This window comes from Berghia stephanieae, chromosome 10 (assembly GCF_034508935.2).
Source record: "Berghia stephanieae isolate SIO BIC M18660-M18661 chromosome 10, UCSD_Bste_1.3, whole genome shotgun sequence".
NCBI classification, from domain to species: domain Eukaryota; kingdom Metazoa; phylum Mollusca; class Gastropoda; order Nudibranchia; family Aeolidiidae; genus Berghia; species Berghia stephanieae.
Genome location: NC_088369.1, coordinates 27,802,492 through 27,826,993, shown reverse-complemented (window position 1 = coordinate 27,826,993; position 24,502 = coordinate 27,802,492). Strand labels below are relative to the sequence as shown.

Here is a 24,502-nt window from a genome sequence, read left to right as displayed (position 1 = left end):
GACTACCTTTGCCTTTATTTATTTTTTTTATTTATTTATTTATTTATTTATTTTTTTATTTATTTTATTTTTTTATTTTTTTATTTAATTATTTAGTTATTTATCTATCTATTCATTTATTTTGCATTTCTTATAGACTCCTGACAATTGTGACAAGTATGGCAATCCCTGCCCTGCCTAGTGCATCCATATTCATCATCATCATTATTCTGACAGCCAATCAAGTGCCTTTAGAAAATGTTGCCATGCTCTTTGCAGTGGAATGGCTTTTGTAAGTTTGTCCTTAGAATTAAAAGAAAGTGAAAAAAAAAAAACAAAGAAAAGAAAAAGAAAAAAGAGAGAGAGAGCAGAGCACAGAGAGAGACAGAGAGAGAGAGAGAGAGAGAGAGAGAGAGAGAGAGAGAGAGATCAGAGCAGAGCACAGAGAGAGAGAGAGAGAGAGAGAGAGAGAGAGAGAGAGAGAGAGAGAGAGAGATATTAGATAGAGATAGATAGAAGATAGATAGATAGACGGATGGATGTATAGATAGATTGAAAGACAGAAATCGCGAGAGAGATAGAGATGGTATATATAATATATATATATATATATATATATATATTATATATATAGAGAGAGAGAGAGAGAGAGAGAGAGAGAGAGAGAGGGAGAGGGAGAGAGAGAGAGAGAGAGAGAGAGAGAGAGAGAGAGAGAGAGAGAGAGAGAGAGAGAGAGAGAGAGAGAGAGAGAGAGAGGCTGAGTCAAAAATTAATGGGACTCTGCTTATAACTTTAAAACAAATAGATTCAATACCATACATCATATCTGAAATTAAAGTTTGGCATTAATTGAGTAGAATGATAGTTCTCAACATAGTCTCCGCCTCTCTCTAGATAGCCATAGTCCACATTTTGTAAGGTCACTGTAAATTATATTATTAAAAAGTTGAATTGCTTTAAATTTTATGCCTGTCCATTTCTGATGATGCTCAGCATCAAAGTAGTCACTATCGATTAAGGTAAGTATATACGATAATTATAATTGGTCCTTTTAAATATTCTTATTTCCGGTGGACTGAATACACAGCTGTGTTTTCAGTCCACGGGTGGACTGAAAACACAGTTCCCAGTAGAAAAACTATGACTCGCAACTTCCCTCTAAAGTCCCAAACTTGACATCTCTATAAAATCTTTGTTACAGAGACAGAGCAAGGACTGGGGTAAATGCAGCAAGCCACATGTTTATAACTGCTTACACAAATGCATTGTGTAAGAAAACTGTACGAACGATGAAAGAAGCGAATATCATCTGTGAAGCACAAAATGCGGAAGGCAAAGGCAATTAATGTCAGGATGTCTATTCATATGATCATGTTGTTATCAATATTTTATTTTATTTCGAAATAATGTCTATGGCAGTATAAAGCATGCATGTTCAATGCCTGTTTATGTATAAATGTGTATGCAAGTGTATGTGTGTGTATGTATGTATGTATGTATGTATGTATGTATGTATGTATGTATGTATGTACTTATGTACGTATGTATGTATGTATGTATGTATGTGTGTGTGTGCTTTGTGCGTTCGAGAGAGAGAGAGATAGAGAGAGAGAGAGAGGGGGGGGACAGAGAGAGAGAGAGAGAGAGAGAGAGAGAGAGAGAATAAAATAAAGCTAATTGCTGTAATCAATAAATGGAAAATAATTATTAAGACCAACAAAGTTATATTTTTGTTATGATTATTGTTGTTATTGTTATCATCATGAGCATCATCATTGTTATTATTGTTATTATTATTATCATTATTATTATTATTATTATTATTATTATTATTATTATTATTAGTAGTAGTAGTAGTAGTAGTAGTAGTAGTAGTAGTAGTAGTAGTAGTAGTAGTATTACCATCATTATTATTATTATTATTATTATTATTATTATTATTATTATTATTATTATTATTATTATCATCATCATCATCATTTTTGTTACCATTGTTTTTCCCTTCTGAGATAAAAATAACTAAATACGAATTTCCACTTGGACAGAATAGAGAGAATTTATCTATTTATTTATTATTGCTCAATTGGTAGAGCACTTACCTTATACACAAACAATGGGGCTGATATGGATCCCGGGTGCAGTTGTGATTTTTTCCTGTACACCTAACATTGGTTAGGCAATGGGTTCTGTTAGATCTGGCTGAAAGTGAAAGTGCTCTGTGCAGTTTTTTTTGTGGTCCTGTGCCCTGACACTCGCCTATGGACCACTAGGTACTTGGTTCGAGTCCTGCTCTGTGCAATACAATGTTGAGGTCTTGGAAAAAGTTCTTGATATCGGTGTTAATCGGTTAAAAGAGATAGAGATAGTTGCCTGGATTTCATCTGGCTGGGCAATGGTATCATAAACTATGCCCTGAGATGTGTATCGTTCACCCACTATGCTAGAGAAAGTAACTCAAAACAATTACAACACGTTATAGTCAGCATGTGGTCATGTAGTATGACACTCGCCTTCAGATTGGAAGGTCCTGGGTTCGAATCCTGCTCACACTGTCGAGTCCTTGGAAAATGCTCTTTACTTACATTCTCTCACCATACTCATGCGCAAAATGAGCACCTGGCCATAAACAGCGTTATCTCTGTCGGAAATAAAATAATTATTATATCGCCTGACATACGTCATGCTTCATACTACATGTAAAATGTTGCTATTTGCTAGGGACCCCTTGTAAAGCGCTTTGAACATGCTTGGTGAATATTGCACAATATAAATGCTCAATTTATTTTTATTTTTGATATTCACGATACACAATAACCTACAGTGTATTAACTTAATAAGGAGATGTTTTGCAAGGTATATATCATTCTACCCCGGTCCCCTCTCTCAAAAAATAACTGTGCCTTTAATTGCAAAGGATACCATCCACGGCCATGGAAACAAGTTTTATTCCAGAACAAAGATCAGAAGTTGATGAAAAATAAAGGGGAAGAATAGAGGAGACATCAAAAGTAGGTACCTCCCAGGCCCACGATGAGAGGTTAAGGGCTCCCATGTAATAAAAAATAAAATAATTAAAAACTAAGACTTGTAAAGAATGAAACAATATTATTTTAATTTTCTTGCACTTTAATAGTCTTTCTTTTCTCCATATTTAGACTTGCCTAGTACCACGAAAGATTTGTAGGGCTACCATTGCATCTGCAGAACTACATCAAAATAGTCATGAACAAAAATTTATTTAAAAAACAGCTTGGATAAAGAATAAAATACCAAACACAGAACGTTTTGGGCTCAAAACCCTTGTTCAGTCAATAACAAAAACAATAACATCATTAATAATTTGTTATTTTTTCGAAGCTGTTAAATTTATTTTTGTTCATTCCTTTTCAGTTCATAACTTCGAGCAGGTTAGTATTACTTTGACTTATAAAAATATTCATAAAATTTGTTGAAAACAAAAGTTTCGTGTTGGGTTATTCAGGTCTCTAAAGAATTATTAAATAATCCTGAATGCAAATGGGCAATACAATATCATTGCAAGTTAAATTTAACAGCATCATCTCAATAAAAACAACGACTTTTTTTTTACTTTTCAAGAAGGCAAGCCTGTATATCTTTATAAAATGCTATTGAGGTATTTATACATAAATGTCAAATCTTTTATCAAAGTTTGCATTTCAAAATGTAAACCGTGTAAATAATACATTTAACAATTCAAGATTCACAAAATGGATTACATTAACGTGACCTTTCTGTTCTTATGAGATGTGTGTGTGTGTGTGTGTGTGTGTGTGTTTGAATGTGTGTGTGTGTGTGTGTGTGTGTGTCCGTATATTTATATACATTCGACTATAGAAAATATACATGAAAACAACAACAACAAAATAAACAACAAGAATACACACAAATATGTGATTTGAAAACATGTTTCTGCTTCAAACAATTTTGAAAGTTTTAAATTTATGGATTTATGAACTCTAAAAGATTACAGGGCAATGAGTACACACATTCAATCAACTCATAGCCTAAAATGAAAGAAAAAGAGAGAGAGAGAGAGAGAGAGAGAGAGAGAGAGAGAGAGAGAGAGAGAGAGAGAGGGAGAAGTTCCATGCTCACAATTCACACTCAGCAGTTAAGGCAATAGAGATCTAAAACATTTGAAATGATTAAAACTCTTTCTTGGATGAGATGTATTTGCATTCATCCTAAAAATCCACCTCAGTTCCTAGATGTAAAAACAGAATACATCAAATAATAAAAACTAATAAAATCAGCAGTGCTTTCTCATTACTTGCTGAAAAGAGTGTATATTGTGATAGAAGCAGGTGGATGGAAAAATGAGAAGGCACAAAATAGACATGTACAACTATCATTAATATATTTGAAACAGAAAAGCAGTGCACTGTAACTACTTAATCCATTAGAAGTAGGGTTCGAGTCTACTAGGATTAATTCAAACTGAAAAGACAATAATATCTCCCATTATTATCTGAAGTTTTATTGAACCCGAGTAAATTGCTGTTACTGCTCTTTTGGTGATAACAAAAAATAGTGGTACTGGTACCTGGAAAAATCGGAACTCGCAGGTTGATGGTTAAATGTACGTTTCAACTTTACTCTAAAGTGGCATCATATTTAATAACTGTTTTCACAAAGATAGCAATTACTGTAAATCTTCTTTGGAGTCTTGATCCCACAATCATTGCTTCTCCATTGGTGAATAAAGTTTTGCCATGAAATAAGTAAAGAACAGGAAGCATCTATAAAATCAGGGGAGAATAAGGTTGTCTTGATAGAAATAAACCCAGGCCTTTAATGGGGGAATATGTATTTAGAGTCATGATAAAACTGAAGTAGAATGTTATTGTGTCTCCAAAAATAAAAATGATGTTTGAAATATGAGCAACAAAAAATCAATTTAATTATAAATTTTAAGAATGAAAAAAAGCATAACATTTTTGTTTTCAGTTTTACAAAAATAATTAAATACTCAATTCTTCTGTGATAAATATAAACAAACTTTTTGTTGACATCAATAGGAACAACAATATCACAGCAGTCATTCTGTAAAATTGTATGTTTTAAGTTATTATATATCCTCGGCATTCTGAAACTAAAAAAAAAGGTCCAATTACTTTTCAGCTTTCAGTCGAGAATGCCATCGAATATGATATCCAAAACTGGCAACAACCTGCTACATCCAACTCAAACTGTGCAAGCACCATGCGTCATGCTGAAACAATCCTCTTGTGCTTGTACAGTTAGAGTCTGATGTCCACAATAACTATATTTAAAATATTTAATGTAACTTTCTTTTCAATACACTGTTTTTCCAATTTTACATTTAATAAATCATAACTTAGAAATGTCTTTGTCCCCCTGTCTCACATATGACAGGAGAAGATCACAGTCTATAATAATACACACAAACCCACAAGTCTGATGTGTCCGTAGCAAGGTGACATAAGCCAGGAATTTACTTCTTCTTGCCCTTCTTCTTTCCCTTGCCTTTCTTTCCTTTCCCTTTCTTTTTCTTCCCAAATGGACCGAATCCTTTCCTGACCATGATGCCTCGCCACCATGCTTGAAGCTGGAAGGTGAGGGGGAAAAAGGTGAAAATAAAAATATAATGAAAGTAAATCAGAACACAATATGATGATAATGATGATAATGATGATGATGATGATGATGATGATGATGATGATGATGATGATGATGATGATAGTGATAATAATAATAATAATAATAATAATAATAATAATAATATTAATAATAATAATAATAATAATAATAATAATAATAATAATAATAATAATAATAATAATAATAATAATAATCATAATAATAATAATAATAATAATAACAATAATAAGATGACGATGAAGAAAAAGAAGAAGAACGAAGATGAAGAAGAAGACGAACAAATAAGAAGAACGATAGAAATAATCATAATAATAAAAATATTTTGAAATTTTATAACGCATAATATCCAGGGTATAAGCTACGCGTAAAAGCACCTTAAAATAAAATTGTAAATGTTGCTGTTCTAAGCTCGAAGAAATAAATAATATGAAATTGAATGTAAGCTTCAATTTTATTACAAGAACAGATCTGTTAGCACTGAAACAGTAAAAGTAATGGTAGTTTTAGCACTGTAGAAGATATTAAAATATTTCTCGCAACGCTTTTGCTCCTCTTCATCAAATAGTATTACCCTTAAATCATTTTTTTTAAAGAAAAATATCCATCTAGCTCCCCCCTGACTTTGCCTTTAAAGAACTAATAATTTAATCTTTAAAAAAATTAAAAAATTCAAGTCTCTAGCAAAAGAAAAAGTAATACCCGGCAGATTTCGGAAAAGGGGCATCACAGGTAGTAGCAACGGCTGTAGTGGTGGTGATGGTAGTAGTAGTAGCAGTAATAGTAGTGGTAGTAGTAGTAGTGTCAGAAGTAGTAGTAGTAGTAGTAGTAGTAGTAGTAGTAGTAATAGTAGTAGTAGTAGTAGTAGTAGTAGTAGTAGTAGTAGTAGTAGTAGTAGTATAGTAGTATGTAGTGTGTAGTAGTAGTAGTAGTAGTAGTAGTAGTAGTAGTAGTAGTAGTTGTAGTAATAGTAGTAGTAGTAGTATTGGTAGTAGTAGTAGTAGTAGTAGTAGTAGTAGTAGTAGTAGTAGTAGTAGTAGTAGTAGTAGTAGTAGTAGTAGCAGCAGCAGCAGCAGCAGTAGTAGTAGTAGTAGTAGTAGTAGTAGTAGTAGTAGTAGTAGTAGTAGTAGTAGTAGTTGTAGTAGTAGTAGTAGTAGTAGTAGTAGTAGTAGTAGTAGTAGTAGTAATAGTAGTAGTAGTAGTAGTAGTAGTAGTAGTAGTAGTAGTAGTAGTAGTAGTAGTAGTAGTAGTAGTAGTAGTAGTAGTAGTAGTAGTAGTAGTAGTGGTGGTGGTAGTAGTTGTAGTAGTAGTAATACTCACTCTAATAGCAGATCTGAGTTCAATGGCTTCCTGTTCTGCTTTTCGCCGTGCTTTCTCTTTCTCGATACGATCCTCTACAACAATCTGTTCATATTCTTTGTACTGAAAACAAAGATAACATCCAAGGCATTACATCATCCATTACCTTTTGTTAAAATCGCTTAAGAATGCAGAATAAAATAATCCTTTTACATCATCATTTTGGAACCTGAACTATTGTTTCAAGTCACACAGCAATTGGAACACATTTGGAATTCTAAACTGCAAAAGAGTAGACAATGACATTTTTGGAAAAAATCTGAAAATGGCTAGTAAGGGCAGAGTTAAGTTATCATTAGCAAAACGAAATTAATATTTGTTAGCACTATATAAGAGTTTATTTATTTCCCCTAATAAAACATGAATTTAACCTAGATTTTATAGTCTGGACAGCATTCACTTCATCGTCAGATAAAATCATATTGAGATGGTCAACTCAACAAAGGACAGCCTACAGATAGATCTGTAGGTAGCGCACTAGTCTTACAAGCAAGAGTAACCAATATCATTCAAAAGCGCTGTCCAAATTTATTCTGACCCCTCTGTCCACTCGGCAGTCTCTGGATAGCTGGGTATAGATAGAATGCGCTTGGCCAAGGAGTTCACAACATTGCCATCCGGAAGTATAACGGACCAACACACAAACTCTGTGTAACCATGAACTTTTATAGTCTGGTTAATACAGTTTAGTGAGAACAACTCACAAACGCGGATGGCAAAAACAATAACAAAGGCCTGAGTGACGTCATCTGCATACTATCTATATACGATCTGGGGAAAATACTTACAATGGACTAGCATCCTATCCAGAAAGTAAAAAGCAACTTTTACTCTCTGTTTAACTGTAAAATAAAAACAGGATAAACAACTGTTCCATTGCCCTTTAAGCTCTGATGGAATTCTTTAAAGTCAAATTCCTACCAGCTTTGTCTTTTCCTGCAGTTTCTCTAAGTCTTTTGCCTTTGTCTGCTTCAGTGTGTCCAACTCCTTCTGCTTGGCCTCTTTGTCTGTTTCATATTTCTCTATCCAAAAGTCCAATTTCTTGTCTAGTTCCTAGATAGAGAAAAAATGTCAATTTATCCAGTCAGACCAATGACACACCTAGTTTCTACACAGTGAGAACACAACAACATTCCTCCCAGACACCAGGATTTCCTGATGATTCCAAGACTGGGATGAAACAACTTTGTTGGAGAAAGTAACAAAAACGAGGTGGGAATGGATAAATAATTCGCTCCTACTCCTATAAACTGTCGAGCACTCTACGTGGTTCCAGCTAACTCCACCCAACCATATATATATATATATATATATATATATATATATATATATATATATATATATATATATATATATATTATATATATATATATATATATATATATATGTGTGTGTGTGTGTGTGTGTGTGTGTGTGTGTGTGTGTGTGTGTGTGTGTGAATATGCTCAGTGCAATACAATGTTTCATTCATTCTCAGAGGAAGGTCATGATTTACCAATGTCCTTACAGTACAAGTCGCTGTTAGGCATCCTTTTTGTACTAGCAATCATTTACTTTATTCATCTCTATATCTGGGTAAAGTGGGGTAATATGTGTAAAGTAAACCAAATTTCAAAAAGTGAATTTAAATTTAGATGGCCAGATGTACCAAATGATAGTTGTTTTTTTTTCTCCTCTGAAACAAAATTGATTCTCCTCAGATAAACTGATAGACTTAACCCAAATTTCATATTTTTGGCTATAAATCTTGTTTTTCGCACCTAAATAATACAATATGATACTGTTTAGAGGCGATGAGTCACAACAAGAAAATGTTTCATGGTGGTTACGGATTTTATTTCATTGCAACAACATGACACTTAGGCAATCTGGCTGCTAAATGGTGATAGTAGTTCAACCTTACAGATAAAATTATACTCAAATCAAGATCTTCAGTAAAACAATTTAATCCAAACCAAGTTTTATCATTTAGGCTGAAATGATACCAGAGTGAGGCAACTGACATTGTTACTTGTAATCTTATCTATTTTTGTTTATTTACATTTTGATTTTTGTGTAAATAGGACACAATTTCCTGGCTGGCTCTCTCTTCTTCATCAATTTTTCTTCGTAGTCTCTGAAAAAAAAATTAATAAAATATAATTATAATTATGGCAATATCAATGATCAATGATTTAATAAACAAGGCTCATTTATACTTTTAAGAATTGATTTTAGAAAATAAAATAATTAAGGTTTGTAATAAGTAATTCTCAATATAAAATGGCAGTGTGGTACACCCGGGTTTAGAATTTTACTCACATCTGCCTCTTCCTTCATGTCCTTTTCTGTGATAAAGCAACGTCTTTGGGTCTGGGCCACAGCTACTTCTGCACATTTTTTGATGTACTTGCCCTCCATATTGGATTTAGCTTTCATTTCCTAAAGAAAAAAACAGAAAGAAATAAGAAAAAAGAAAAATGTCAGTCTTTAGAAATTGATAAATAAGAATAACCTTGTTTCTGTTTCATCATTGAATTCAATTTTTTCAAAAAGTTAAAACAACTTGCACTAAAATGTGTTATTTTCCATATCCACTATTGAAACTAGATGGAAATATCATGGCTGAGAACGGAATTATCACTGGTATAATCTAAGTTCAGGGTTTGGTATTTGGTGATTAACCAACTTGTGTTCAGGAAGCGTCTACCACAATGGCAATAGGGAAGAAAAGTTGTGACGTCGTACCGTCTATTTTTCCAGTTCCAAAATCATTGGAAGTGTGTTTGTAACCAGTTCTTCGGAGGCATAATAATGAATAGGTTACATATTGAATCATAATGTGGCTTAACCATTTTAGTAACAGGATGAATAGGCAGAATCTAAGGATTACGAGATGTAAAAGAGTGAGGATGGATGATCTTTATTGACGACCAGCATATGTTTAGACTAGAAACTAAGATGCCATCACTCTGAAACCAGAAGATCATTTACACACGGCATGTATTCAGTTCTCTGGAAGAGTGGTTTTACATTTCCAATGAGATGGGAACCAGTTTGTTGACATCACACTTTTGCTACCTATTGGTTCGATTAACTAAGAGAAACCCATTAGTTGGCTTCCAAAAAATAAGGTATGGAATTGTATAGGCTGATGGAAGTCAGCATAATATTATCACTATCTTTTTTTTAAAATGAAACGCGTAAAAATAACATGCTCATATATATAGAAAATTCCCTTGTTATCACAATGTTCATTGTATTTCAAAATGATTCAGCTATCCCCAAAACAGGCCCTGCAAAAGACAAAACAAAATCTCCAATTTATACAGCACAAAACACATCTTAGATACCATTTTTTTTGTTCAAGCACTCTTACACCGTCTATTACTGCAAGTAGTTAAATGCTCATTTAACATTTGTTACAGGTGGAGTAATTTGTGTGAAGTGCCTGGATTCAGCAGAGAGGCCAAACTTATCAAAATTGACAATTATCATTCACTGATCACATTGAATCTCACTAGGCTTTGTAACACAATGAAACATTATATCTATTCAGTCATAAATACCAATAAGATGATGGATATATAATTTTTACAAGATAAAAATATCATAAAAATTCACATAACGATCAAGGCTTTACCTGGAGTTGATCTTTGAGATGTGAGATCATTTCTAGACGTTGCTGGACTTGAATCTCCTTTTCCTTCTTTACGTCCACCAACTGCCTTTGAAGTTCTCTCACTCTCTTCCGGCCATCTTCTTCTCTGTGATGCAGAAATTTTAATTTTTTTTAATCACCTGAAAAGACCCTGAGTTGAACATTTCCCATTTTAAAAACCTATGCAAAACCAGGCATTTAATGAATATTAATCGAGGGATCTCATTGGTCAAAGCTGAAGGACAATCTATTTTGGCACCATTTTATTATAAAAACTACTGCAATGGTATCGGTGATGATGATGATGATGATGATGATGATGATGATGATGATGATGAGTATCATGATAAATTTATATGGTGTGCAATTGGTCATTGTTTCCATGATGCGAAGATAACGGCGGGGGGGGGGGGGGGGGGGGGGGGGGGGGGGGGGGAGAGAGAGAGATACAGTGTTGCCCAAATGTCTATTTTTAAGGAAAACTCATCAAGACAAGACAGGATACATCTAGCAGCATTGCTCTGTCAGCAGATTGGAAGCAGCTTTGAAAGCTTCCATTGTTTTGATGAAGATTTTAATGAGACATCTCCCCCCCCCCCCCCCCCCCCCCCCCCCCCCCCCCCCCCCCCCCCCCCCCCCCCCCCCCCTTCCTCCCGGCTGGAAGTGAAGTGTAGATATCCATGTTCCGGTTATGCAAGTGTTTTTTTAGTTTTTTTGTATTATTTAAGTAACTTGTCCCTGCAAAATTATTTTTCAAAGTTTCAAAGCAATTTTTCATTTAACCCCTATTACTATCACAGTAATACTGCTTTTGTAATTTCTACAATGATAAAATATCTAGTAGAGAATTAATCTTTTTTTTTTTTTTAAATAGCGATAACAGCAATGCGAAACAGACTTCACTGTAGCCCCGGTCACATCACTCTTCCTGCTCTCTATCTCTACTAGCTTTAAAATAAAATTCAAATCCATCTGTCAAGATTTAAACTGACATATCATATGCAACTTTTCTTTACACATACTTCTGAATTGTACTTTGAAGTGAAGCTTTCCGTTGTTTCTGAGAGTTGACACAATCCAATAAGACTTGGAAGCTGCAATTCTGAACTAGTTCTGTCATCGTTTCACCCATCAAGTTTTCAACAAAGGTCCTGCAAAGAAAATAATAAATAAATAATAAAAATAACAAACAGATCTATTGTAAAAAATTGTATTTTCCTATTTACAAAAAAAGGACTGGATTGAAATGGGTATGATGGTGGCTTAGACTTGGAGGGTTCTAATAGCTCTATTAGAAATAAGTATGAACAATCATATAGTATTCTTTCAGGGAGGCATCATGTTCGAGGTGTTTCCCCTGGAAGCTACTTAAAATCAAATTCCTATCCAAACAGTACAAGTCACTTGTTAGGTAACATTTTTGTTCTGGCAACCTTCAATAGTCATTGCCCTTTTGTCGAGGCAAACAATGTATCCATGTATGTGAATTACCTTATCCACAGAAGCAATGCCAGGCATTTGAAAGCAAGGCCGCCACCTCATGACTAAACAGACTTTATATTGCTTGCCTTTGTTACAAGACAAGAGACTAAATCACCAACATCGCTGTAGTATACAGTACTTACAAACAAATTAACCAATTATTCGGATGCAAGAAGAAACCCTTCTGTCCAACCATCAGTGATTGTGAGCTGGGTCTGTTAGATCTGATGTAAAGTACTTTGCAATAGATTACATCCTACCCAAACAGTAGCAAGCAATTTATGCTAATTGATATTGGACAAGAAGGTGAGAAGAGAACTACGTCTGTTAACCAGTGTTTAAGGTTCTAATAAAACAGCGCTTTGTTGTGTTAACTATCATCTCCCGATCCACATCACACTTTATTATACATTTGCATCACTGATGCCAATTAGCACCTTCTAACTTGATTTCACATCACAACAACCAATAACTTTAATTTATGATAATACAAATTGAGCAAATTTTGTATGCATGTGCATGGGGGGGGGGGGGGGGGGGGGGGGAGTGTGAGTGTTTTAATTCTTCTACTCTCTTGGCCATTGATTTTTTTCTTTCTTTGTTAATTAAAAAAGTAAGAATAGAGAAGCTATAGAAAAAATTGCTAGTTATGTACTATAGAGGAAGCAAGTATTTAAATATGAAGTGTAGTGTGTTTTCTCACCTATCTTCTTGTATCTTGACAATGTTGTCACCCGACAAAGGATTCTGTCGCAATGTACGACCAAAGACATGGGTGGAGTTTTTCAAATCACCTCCAGTACTGAGGACTTCTTTCTCAGCTGCTAATAGCTTGTCGGGGTTTTTGGTAGTCCTCATCATCTCCATCTTCTTACCCAGCACAGATTGGTATTTGTTCTCTAATTGGACTTGCCTGTCCACTAACTGAGTAAGTTCTCCACGAACAATCTGAAAAGCAGATAAAGGCTTTTAATAAGAATAAGTTTAAAGTTTATTTTGACATCCATCTAAACACTTTCTAGTTAATTAAAAAGCAAACCTGCTGTCAAAGTGAGATCGGGATATCTCAGTTGCTAGAGAAATCATCTCACAAGCAAAGGAACAATTTTTTTTTACCCCTCCATCCATCAACAATGATCTGAAAGCTGAGTCTGATAAATCTGGCAAAAAGTACATTGCTCTAGACAAGTCTTTCATCCATAGTGTAGCAGAAGCAAGCAATGGTTTCTGTCTTTTTGTTAAACAAGGACAAAAATTTAGCGTCACAAGTCTTATAGTTCTGAAGGACCACTTTTTTGTTTGTTTTGTGTATGAGGTTTTTTTTAAACTTCTGTTTAAAACTTCACCTGGGACAGAATCATTTAAATTCTGAGGTGACTAGAAACATTTTCAGATTCTGCACTACGATTAGACCAGTGAACTTATCCACAGACCAACAAGATATGAAGTGAATAGAAAAGTGCCAGAAGACAATAGAGAATGAAAATTTTTCGCGGCGGTGGTGGGGTTTTGAACCTGCGACCTTATTGGTACGACAACTCCGCCTGGCAGGTGAGAGCGTGGCTCTACCGTGTGAGCTATCGACGAACACAAAAATATTCGTTTCAAACTCAAAGTCATTACTAGATCCCTCTCTCACCCACTTCTTGAGACCGCCGATTCGTTCGTACACCACCATCGCGAATAATTTTGACCAGCAGTTAAGCTTAATAGCCAATATTCTCAACACAAACATATAACATAGAAACGATTGAGACATTGAGTATGCTCCGGTGTATGGGGTGAATTTTTAATTCAGAAAAGTGAGTGGAGCAGGCACTTATGTTGGTAACAACAAGATATGAAGTGAATAGAAAAGTGCCAGAAGACAATAGAGAATGAAAATTTTTCGCGGCGGTGGTGGGGTTTTGAACCTGCGACCTTATTGGTACGACAACTCCGCCTGGCAGGTGAGAGCGTGGCTCTACCGTGTGAGCTATCGACGAACACAAAAATATTCGTTTCAAACTCAAAGTCATTACTAGATCCCTCTCTCACCCTTCTTGAGACCGCCGATTCGTTCGTACACACCATCGCGAATAATTTTGACCAGCAGTTAAGCTTAATAGCCAATATTCTCAACACAAACATATACATAGAAACGATGAGACATTGAGTATGCTCCGGTGTATGGGGTGAATTTTTAATTCAGAAAAGTGAGTGGAGCAGGCACTTATGTTGGTAACAACAAGATATGAAGTGAATAGAAAAGTGCCAGAAGACAATAGAGAATGAAAATTTTTCGCGGCGGTGGTGGGGTTTTGAACCTGCGACCTTATTGGTACGACAACTCCGCCTGGCAGGTGAGAGCGTGGCTCTACCGTGTGAGCTATCGACGAACACAAAAATATTCGTTTCAAACTCAAAGTCATTACTAGATCCCTCTCTCACCACTTCTTGAGACCGCCGATTCGTTCGTACACCACCATCGCGAATAATTTTGACCAGCAGTTAAGCTTAATAGCCAATATTCTCAACACAAACATATAACATAGAAACGATTGAGACATTGAGTATGCTCCGGTGTATGGGGTGAATTTTTAATTCAGAAAGTGAGTGGAGCAGGCACTTATGTTGGTAACAACAAGATATGAAGTGAATAGAAAAGTGCCAGAAGACAATAGAGAATGAAAATTTTTCGCGGCGGTGGTGGGGTTTTGAACCTGCGACCTTATTGGTACGACAACTCCGCCTGGCAGGTGAGAGCGTGGCTCTACCGTGTGAGCTATCGACGAACACAAAAATATTCGTTTCAAACTCAAAGTCATTACTAGATCCCTCTCTCACCCACTTCTTGAGACCGCCGATTCGTTCGTACACCACCATCGCGAATATTTTGACCAGCAGTTAAGCTTAATAGCCAATATTCTCAACACAAACATATAACATAGAAACGATTGAGACATTGAGTATGCTCCGGTGTATGGGGTGAATTTTTAATTCAGAAAAGTGAGTGGAGCAGGCACTTATGTTGGTAACAACAAGATATGAAGTGAATAGAAAAGTGCCAGAAGACAATAGAGAATGAAAATTTTTCGCGGCGGTGGTGGGGTTTTGAACCTGCGACCTTATTGGTACGACAACTCCGCCTGGCAGGTGAGAGCGTGGCTCTACCGTGTGAGCTATCAACGAACACAAAAATATTCGTTTCAAACTCAAAGTCATTACTAGATCCCTCTCTCACCCCCTTCTTGAGACCGCCGATTCGTTCGTACACCACCATCGCGAATAATTTTGACCAGCAGTTAAGCTTAATAGCCAATATTCTCAACACAAACATATAACATAGAAACGATTGAGACATTGAGTATGCTCCGGTGTATGGGGTGAATTTTTAATTCAGAAAAGTGAGTGGAGCAGGCACTTATGTTGGTAACAACAAGATATGAAGTGAATAGAAAAGTGCCAGAAGACAATAGAGAATGAAAATTTTTCGCGGCGGTGGTGGGTTTTGAACCTGCGACCTTATTGGTACGACAACTCCGCCTGGCAGGTGAGAGCGTGGCTCTACCGTGTGAGCTATCGACGAACACAAAATATTCGTTTCAAACTCAAAGTCATTACTAGATCCCTCTCTCACCCACTTCTTGAGACCGCCGATTCGTTCGTACACCACCATCGCGAATATTTTGACCAGCAGTTAAGCTTAATAGCCAATATTCTCAACACAAACATATAACATAGAAACGATTGAGACATTGAGTATGCTCCGGTGTATGGGGTGAATTTTTAATTCAGAAAAGTGAGTGGAGCAGGCACTTATGTTGGTAACAACAAGATATGAAGTGAATAGAAAAGTGCCAGAAGACAATAGAGAATGAAAATTTTTCGCGGCGGTGGTGGGGTTTTGAACCTGCGACCTTATTGGTACGACAACTCCGCCTGGCAGGTGAGAGCGTGGCTCTACCGTGTGAGCTATCGACGAACACAAAAATATTCGTTTCAAACTCAAAGTCATTACTAGATCCCTCTCACCCACTTCTTGAGACCGCCGATTCGTTCGTACACCACCATCGCGAATAATTTTGACCAGCAGTTAAGCTTAATAGCCAATATTCTCAACACAAACATATAACATAGAAACGATGAGACATTGAGTATGCTCCGGTGTATGGGGTGAATTTTAATTCAGAAAAGTGAGTGGAGCAGGCACTTATGTTGGTAACAACAAGATATGAAGTGAATAGAAAAGTGCCAGAAGACAATAGAGAATGAAAATTTTTCGCGGCGGTGTGGGGTTTTGAACCTGCGACCTTATTGGTACGACAACTCGCCTGGCAGGTGAGAGCGTGGCTTACCGTGTGAGCTATCGACGAACACAAAATATTCGTTTCAAACTCAAAGTCATTACTAGATCCCTCTCTCACCACTTCTTGAGACCGCCGATTCGTTCGTACACCACCATCGCGAATAATTTTGACCAGCAGTTAGCTTAATAGCCAATATTCTCAAAACAACATAACTAGAAACGATTGAGACATTTGATTGCTCGTGTATGGGTGAATTTTTAATTCAGATAGTGAGTGGTAGCAGGCACTTATGTTGGTAACAACAGATTTGAATGAATAGAAAAGTGCCAGAGACATGAGAATGAAATTTTCGCGGTCGGTGGTGGAGTTTTGAATGCGACTTATTGGTACGAAACTCGCCTGGAGTGAGAGCGTGGCTTACCGTGTGGAGCATCGTACGAACACAAAATATTCGTTCAAACTCAAAGTGTATTACTAGATCCTCTATCACCACTTCTTGAGGACGCCGATTGTTCGATTTTGCGTCAAGCCCGTAAGCATCTCACCATCGCGAATAACCGCAGGCGGAGTTGTCGTACCAATAAGGTCGCAGGTTCAAAACCTCCACCACCGCCGCGAAAAATTTCATTCTCTATTGTCTTCTGGCACTTTTTCATTCACTTACTATCTTGTTGTTACCAACATAAGTGCTGCTCCACTCACTTTTCTGATTAAAAATTCACCCCATACACCGGAGCATACTCAATGTCTCAATCGTTTCTATGTTATATGTTTGTGTTGAGAATATTGGCTATTAAGCTTAACTGCTGGTCAAAATTATTCGCGATGGTGGTGTACGAACGAATCGGCGGTCTCAAGAAGTGGGGTGAGAGAGGGATCTAGTAATGACTTTGAGTTTGAAACGAATATTTTTGTGTTCGTCGATAGCTCACACGGTAGAGCCACGCTCTCACCTGCCAGGCGGAGTTGTCGTACCAATAAGGTCGCAGGTTCAAAACCCCACCACCGCCGCGAAAAATTTCATTCTCTATTGTCTTCTGGCACTTTTCTATTCACTTCATATCTTGTTGTTACCAACATAAGTGCCTGCTCCACTCACTTTTCTGAATTAAAAATTCACCCCATACACCGGAGCATACTCAATGTCTCAATCGTTTCTATGTTATATGTTTGTGTTGAGAATATTGGCTATTAAGCTTAACTGCTGGTCAAAATTATTCGCGATGGTGGTGTACGAACGAATCGGCGGTCTCAAGAAGTGGGTGAGAGAGGGATCTAGTAATGACTTTGAGTTTGAAACGAATATTTTTGTGTTCGTCGATAGCTCACACGGTAGAGCCACGCTCTCACCTGCCAGGCGGAGTTGTCGTACCAATAAGGTCGCAGGTTCAAAACCCCACCACCGCCGCGAAAAATTTTCATTCTCTATTGTCTTCTGGCACTTTTCTATTCACTTCATATCTTGTTGTTACCAACATAAGTGCCTGCTCCACTCACTTTTCTGAATTAAAAATTCACCCCATACACCGGAGCATACTCAATGTCTCAATCGTTTCTATGTTATATGTTTGTGTTGAGAATATTGGCTATTAAGCTTAACTGCTGGTCAAAATTATTCGCGATGGTGGTGTACGAACGAATCGGCGGTCTCAAGAAGTGGGTGAGAGAGGGATCTAGTAATGACTTTGAGTTTGAAACGAATATTTTTGTGTTCGTCGATAGCTCACACGGTAGAGCCACGCTCTCACCTGCCAGGCGGAGTTGTCGTACCAATAAGGTCGCAGGTTCAAAACCCCACCACCGCCGCGAAAAATTTTCATTCTCTATTGTCTTCTGGCACTTTTCTATTCACTTCATATCTTGTTGTTACCAACATAAGTGCCTGCTCCACTCACTTTTCTGAATTAAAAATTCACCCCATACACCGGAGCATACTCAATGTCTCAATCGTTTCTATGTTATATGTTTGTGTTGAGAATATTGGCTATTAAGCTTAACTGCTGGTCAAAATTATTCGCGATGGTGGTGTACGAACGAATCGGCGGTCTCAAGAAGTGGGTGAGAGAGGGATCTAGTAATGACTTTGAGTTTGAAACGAATATTTTTGTGTTCGTCGATAGCTCACACGGTAGAGCCACGCTCTCACCTGCCAGGCGGAGTTGTCGTACCAATAAGGTCGCAGGTTCAAAACCCCACCACCGCCGCGAAAAATTTTCATTCTCTATTGTCTTCTGGCACTTTTCTATTCACTTCATATCTTGTTGTTACCAACATAAGTGCCTGCTCCACTCACTTTTCTGAATTAAAAATTCACCCCATACACCGGAGCATACTCAATGTCTCAATCGTTTCTATGTTATATGTTTGTGTTGAGAATATTGGCTATTAAGCTTAACTGCTGGTCAAAATTATTCGCGATGGTGGTGTACGAACGAATCGGCGGTCTCAAGAAGTGGGTGAGAGAGGGATCTAGTAATGACTTTGAGTTTGAAACGAATATTTTTGTGTTCGTCGATAGCTCACACGGTAGAGCCACGCTCTCACCTGCCAGGCGGAGTTGTCGTACCAATAAGGTCGCAGGTTCAAAACCCCACCACCGCCGCGAAAAATTTTCATTCTCTATTGTCTTCTGGCACTTTTCTATTCACTTCATATCTTGTTGTTACCAACATAAGTGCCTGCTCCACTCACTTTTCTGAATTAAAAATTCACCCCATACACGGAGCATACTCAATGTCTCAATCGTTTCTATGTTATATGTTTGTGTTGAGAATATTGGCTATTAAGCTTAACTGCTGGTCAAAATTATTCGCGATGGTGGTGTACGAACGAATCGGCGGTCTCAAGAAGTGGGTGAGAGAGGGATCTAGTAATGACTTTGAGTTTGAAACGAATATTTTTGTGTTCGTCGATAGCTCACACGGTAGAGCCACGCTCTCACTGCCAGGCGGAGTTGTCGTACCAATAAGGTCGCAGGTTCAAAACCCCACCACCGCCGCGAAAAATTTTCATTCTCTATTGTCTTCTGGCACTTTTCTATTCACTTCATATCTTGTTGTTACCAACATAAGTGCCTGCTCCACTCACTTTTCTGAATTAAATATCCACAGACCAGTGACTTTCCACTACATCAGCAATTCAATCATTCAGCAAAAGGAAATTGTTAAGAGTTTGAGCCTGAAAACTAAACACGACAATAGGCGGAAAACCTATTCAGGTCTAACTCATTACAGGTCAATCACCAAGTGACAAGCAAATCTCATCTCACCAAATCAAGTCACATTGAGCATGGCTGTGACCAGATAGGTAACGATGAAAGCATATGCTGGCACAAGCATTTTGTATTTTGGTAGCACATATTGTATTCATTGCCCTTCTCAAATTGTGTATATATATACAATAGCTGGCTATATGAAGTGATGGTTACTATAAAAACACAAATTAAAAAGGGCACTAATATATGGCCCATACAGAATTAAATGAAAATTAAACTTCAGGTGGCAAATTTTGATAATTAATTAAACATTTTGAAGGGCAGTAAGCTTTGTAAAATGCGGGAAATGTGCTTTTTATATATCAAATACTGCATTGACTTTATGATCCTTTGTCATGCTCAATTTGTTTCATTGATAATTTTTTTTGATGGTGAAAATATCTAAACTTGTCCAATAACTTAGATTTTCTAGTGCCTTTTTACTGACAATAAATCATTATTATTCAACCTTAAACTTGAAACTTGTAGCATGCATCTCCTTTAGTTTTTTAATCAGATAATCCTACAGTAATTAAAAAAAAACACATATAGACTGTTTATTGGTTTTGTTTTAATTTGGTCATCAGACTTGTAGTTTTGGTATGAGGTATGAGTAATGATGTTTTTATGAATATTAAGATGTAATATCTTGAGAGTTTTGACTTTGCTGTACTGCTGTATTTTTGGCAGACAGTGTGGTAGTCTTGCAATGGTCAGACACTCTGTGTATAGTTGTAATTATAGTTAAGACGAATATTGTGTTGTTTGGAATCAATAGTAGAACAAATAATATTGTGAAGTGGGAGAGAGAGAGAGAGAGAGAGAGAGAGAGAGAGAGAGAGAGAGAGAGAGAGAGAGAGAGAGAGAGAGAGAGAGAGAGAGAGAGAGAGAAAGAAAAAGTTCTTATTTTGCACTAGAGTTGTTTTCTCAAAGCACATTATTTAGGGTCGAATTGGGTCCTTACGAGGAAGGGTGTCACTGCATGGTGTACCGCAAGACACACATCGGGAGATAGCGAAATTAAACCATAAGCCGCATAAAAAACAAGGAATATGAAACCATCATACTATAAGATTATATACCAAATTTATTAATAACGTCTGTTTCATCACTGTTATCTACATATAAAGAGACTTGATAAGAATGACTCACCTCAATAGCATCTGGCCTTGGTTCAAAAGACACTGGCATGATTCTGCCCAGTGTAATGAGTTGGTCGACACAGTCCTCCATGACAGTTGCCACGTGAATGGCATCAATGCCACTTAGCATTGGGGGCGTGGTTTGACTCATCTGTGGAGTTTTCAATTTCCTTATATAAACACATGGTGGAGAACATAGCTAAATAAATGGGAAAAAAATATCTGAAAAGAACGTTGTGACATAGAACCATATAAATGAGAGTTGTATTATCTAAAATTTCTATATGATCAGAAATGTTTTCTTACTCATTCGTGTAATGATTAATTGGTGATAGATCATATTGTTTTTAATTCATATCAAAAGCATTTAAAGGATATCTCTAATCCTAATTGTGATCCTGCGAGTCCAAGATTGTAACACTCCTCGAATGATAGCTGTGTTAGTGTGCTCTGCTCTTTTATGATAATTCCCCTGGATATACACATTTCTTTTTAATGGATTTTACATTGGTGTTATTGTGAATATTCTGTGCGCATCCTGGTGTATATGTTTGATGATCCATTTTTATCAAATAACTTTTAAGAAATTCAAGAATGTTTAATGAGAACATGTCACTTTTATCGATCTCACATATATCTTACCACCTCGCCATTACCAATAGAGTTTTAATCAACGGACACTATTTATAGTGCCACCAAACCTATTTATATAAAGCATGAGGCAATTGCGGAGGAAAAATAAACAAGGGATAATACAAACAATAATCGGACACTAACCAACTGTTCACTCATGATGCACACACCCGCCAGCTACAATGACACAAGTTCAGCTTGTCACTGACAAAACACATGATCACAATAACACAAAATTTATTTATACAAGAGTCCTCAAAATGTCAAATGAGCTGCCGCCAATTACTCCGATAAATAGCGACCAGTGCCAGAAATACGTTACAATAAATAAACCTTTTTCAGCAATATTTACGAATGGCAAAAATTGTAGTAATCACAACGATATTGACACCAACACCAGCAAGAGAAAACACAAGAATAACAACAGCTGCACCAACGATGATGAAAATGACATTTCTGTGCCTATTCAAATTTCAGATCAACAAAAGCAAAACACCTCTCCATTACGACAGCCTCAATATCAACAACCACTGAACCTTCAGTCAAAACAAATAAAAAGGACTGAAAATAAAAATACTATTAGAAATACAAACAGAAACTGTCAAAGTCTAATAAGTTTTGACAAGAGACTAAAACTTGAACAAATTACAGAAACTTACAAACCAGATATTATAACTGCAACCAAAACACATTTAAATGAAAATATCAATAGCAATATAATCTTTAACAATAGTTACCTTGGTCCACCACCATACAGGAAAGATCAATCACTTAACCAGGGAGGTGTATTTATTGCTATAAAAAAAAGACATCCTGTTTGCTGCAGAAGAAGCAGATACAAATTGCGAAATTGTATGGTCGAAAGTTTATCTAAACAAGGTCACCGTGTAAGGGCAGCTTTTATCGTCAACCTTCATTTGGAATAGAAACATTAAAATTACTTCACAAATCCCTTGCAACAATTTACAAATCGATGAGAAACAACCCACATATCATTCTCTGTGGTGATTTTAACTTGCCAGACATAAATTGGGAAGAACATACGATAAGACAAAACCCGCAATATACAAAGGAATTAAATGAAGTAATGTTAGAGTTCAACCTCATAGAGGTAGTCAATGAACCTACAAGAAAATCTAACACACTTGACCTAGTGCTAACAACATTCCCCTACCTCATACAATCAGTCTCTACAGTTCTGAGCATGAGTGATCACCATGATTATCTCTATTATTATTGTTCTGGGAGACTTTTGTTGGATTTTGGCTTTCAAAGCATGCAACAATGACGTTAATAGAAATCGGGAACATTTATCAACACTCTTAAATGAACTTAATGAACAAATACATTCCCTCAAAATTAATCAGTTGAAAACCTCAATTGCCATGGATCACACAGAAAATTAAATGATTAATAAGTCAAAAACACAGGTGCTACAACAAAGCAAAACTATACAACAACGACCATGATTAGAATAAATACCAGACAGTGTGGCTCAGCGGTATGGTCTTTACTATGTACCTGAAAGGTATTAAGTTCAACTACCTGTCGCACTGTGTGGCCTTGAGCAAGTCATCTAGCCTTAGCTCACTTTGCGGCGCTGCATTGAGGCTGACGCCTAGATTATTCCAATCTTCCCTTGGAATAGATCCTAAATAAAAATTTCCCCTTAAGGATGAATAAAAGGAATTTATTTTTTTATTTATCCTCCAAAAGAATATACACAAAGAGCTAAGAAACGAATAACAAAATTATGTCAATAACATGCTTGACCTTGATCAGAGAGGGAAGAATAATGGGGCTATCCCAAATCGTTTCTGGGAATATATACGAACAAAATGGAAAGACATGGGAGGCATTTCTGTATTACAAAGGTCTGGCGGATCAGAGGCAACAGACACCATTGAAAAATGCAATATACTAAATAAGCAATACCAAAGTGTCTTTACCATAGAAGATGAAACATTGCCATGCATGGAGAATATCAACATACCCAATATGCCAATATAACAATCAAAGTACTAAACAACTAAACACGAATCCTGAAAGAATGTGACAATGAAATACCTCTATACCTTTGCATCCTATTCCAGCAATCTCTCGACAAAGGACAAGTCCCAAATGATTGGAAACATGCTAAGATTACTGCAATTCACCAAAAAAGGCAAATGAGACATAGCCTCAAATTATAGGTCCGTTTCACTCACATCGGTTACTTGCAACGTACTTGAGCATATTCTATTTCACAGCATTATGGATCATTTTGACCATCATCAAATATTAGTTGACTACCAACATGGTTTTGGAAGGGTAGATAATGTGAGACCCAACTCATCAATTCACTTGAACAAATTATAACAAAAGTGTTAGATGAAAGGAAACAAACAGCTTTAATAGTACTTGACTTTTCAAAAGCCTTCGATACTGTACCTCACAAATGGCTTCTTCATAAATTAGAATACTATGGAATACATAACAGATCCCAACTAGGACATAATCGATGTGTGATCGGACACATGACGTGGTGCTTGATGGAAAAATAGGTGAAAAATGCAGAGTGCTAGAGGTAGAACAAGATCACTGGGAGGATTAAATGACTGGAGTGAAATGATTAGTGTGATAGATAACATTTATTTGTATAATATTTGCGGTGATGGACATAGTGTGCCTTTTGCATCTAATGGACTTGAACTTGAACTTGAGATTCCAGATGATAAAGAAAGATGTTTTGATTGTTGAATTGAATGAAGTTGAGTCAGTTTACCACAAACCTCGTAAATGAATGTTGACAGTACTTATTCTAGTACCTCAATGTGCGGTTTAAACACTTTAAAAGTATATGAAGAGCTCAAATAAGCATTCAATTATTTACCTTTATTTATTCCTAGGTCATTTGAGTTAAATTTCGATATTAAAACGAAACCGATCTCAAAGCACGACCATTGTTCCGTCGCACTATGTTTACCTTCGTTACCGTGATCGGGTTCTTCCCTCGATAAACTACTTCCGGATCCGTCGACCTGCCTTTTTGTTACATCCGGTTCTCGAAATAGGTTTGTTTTGCTTTTACATACCCGATTAAAAA

At 36.5% G+C, this 24,502-nt stretch overlaps 2 protein-coding genes and 1 pseudogene across 4 annotated transcripts in view; 2 read left to right on the top strand and 1 right to left on the bottom strand.

The window, feature by feature from the left end:
* LOC144980918 (excitatory amino acid transporter 3-like) overlaps positions 1-1,469 on the top strand; it is a 30,903-nt pseudogene extending 29,434 nt beyond the window's left edge. The window contains exons 11-12 of the transcript XR_013646988.1: positions 137-271; positions 1,181-1,469. The product of XR_013646988.1 is annotated as an excitatory amino acid transporter 3-like (transcript). The remainder of the gene's footprint in view (positions 1-136; positions 272-1,180) is intronic.
* A 1,600-nt stretch (positions 1,470-3,069) lies between these two features.
* LOC144980915 (dynein regulatory complex protein 9-like) lies at positions 3,070-24,411 on the bottom strand. 2 transcript variants are annotated; one of them, XM_078928831.1, is made up of 10 exons: positions 24,290-24,411; positions 20,795-20,935; positions 12,804-13,048; positions 11,641-11,769; positions 10,601-10,724; positions 9,280-9,399; positions 9,020-9,094; positions 7,900-8,031; positions 6,940-7,041; positions 3,070-5,569 (listed from the first exon to the last, which is right to left on the bottom strand). In XM_078928831.1, exons 2-10 carry the CDS (start codon positions 20,933-20,935, stop codon positions 5,456-5,458), a joined length of 1,182 nt encoding a protein of 393 aa, XP_078784957.1. In that variant the 5' UTR covers positions 24,290-24,411; the 3' UTR covers positions 3,070-5,455. The 2 variants fall into 2 exon arrangements, with proteins under 2 accessions (XP_078784957.1, XP_078784958.1); XM_078928832.1 differs by lacking the exon at positions 24,290-24,411 and adding an exon at positions 21,091-21,153.
* The window catches only part of LOC144980916 (large ribosomal subunit protein eL33-like), a 21,178-nt gene continuing 17,637 nt past the window's right edge, over positions 20,962-24,502 (top strand). The window contains exon 1 of the mRNA XM_078928835.1: positions 20,962-24,470. The gene's annotated coding sequence lies outside the window, so the exon portion shown is untranslated. The remainder of the gene's footprint in view (positions 24,471-24,502) is intronic.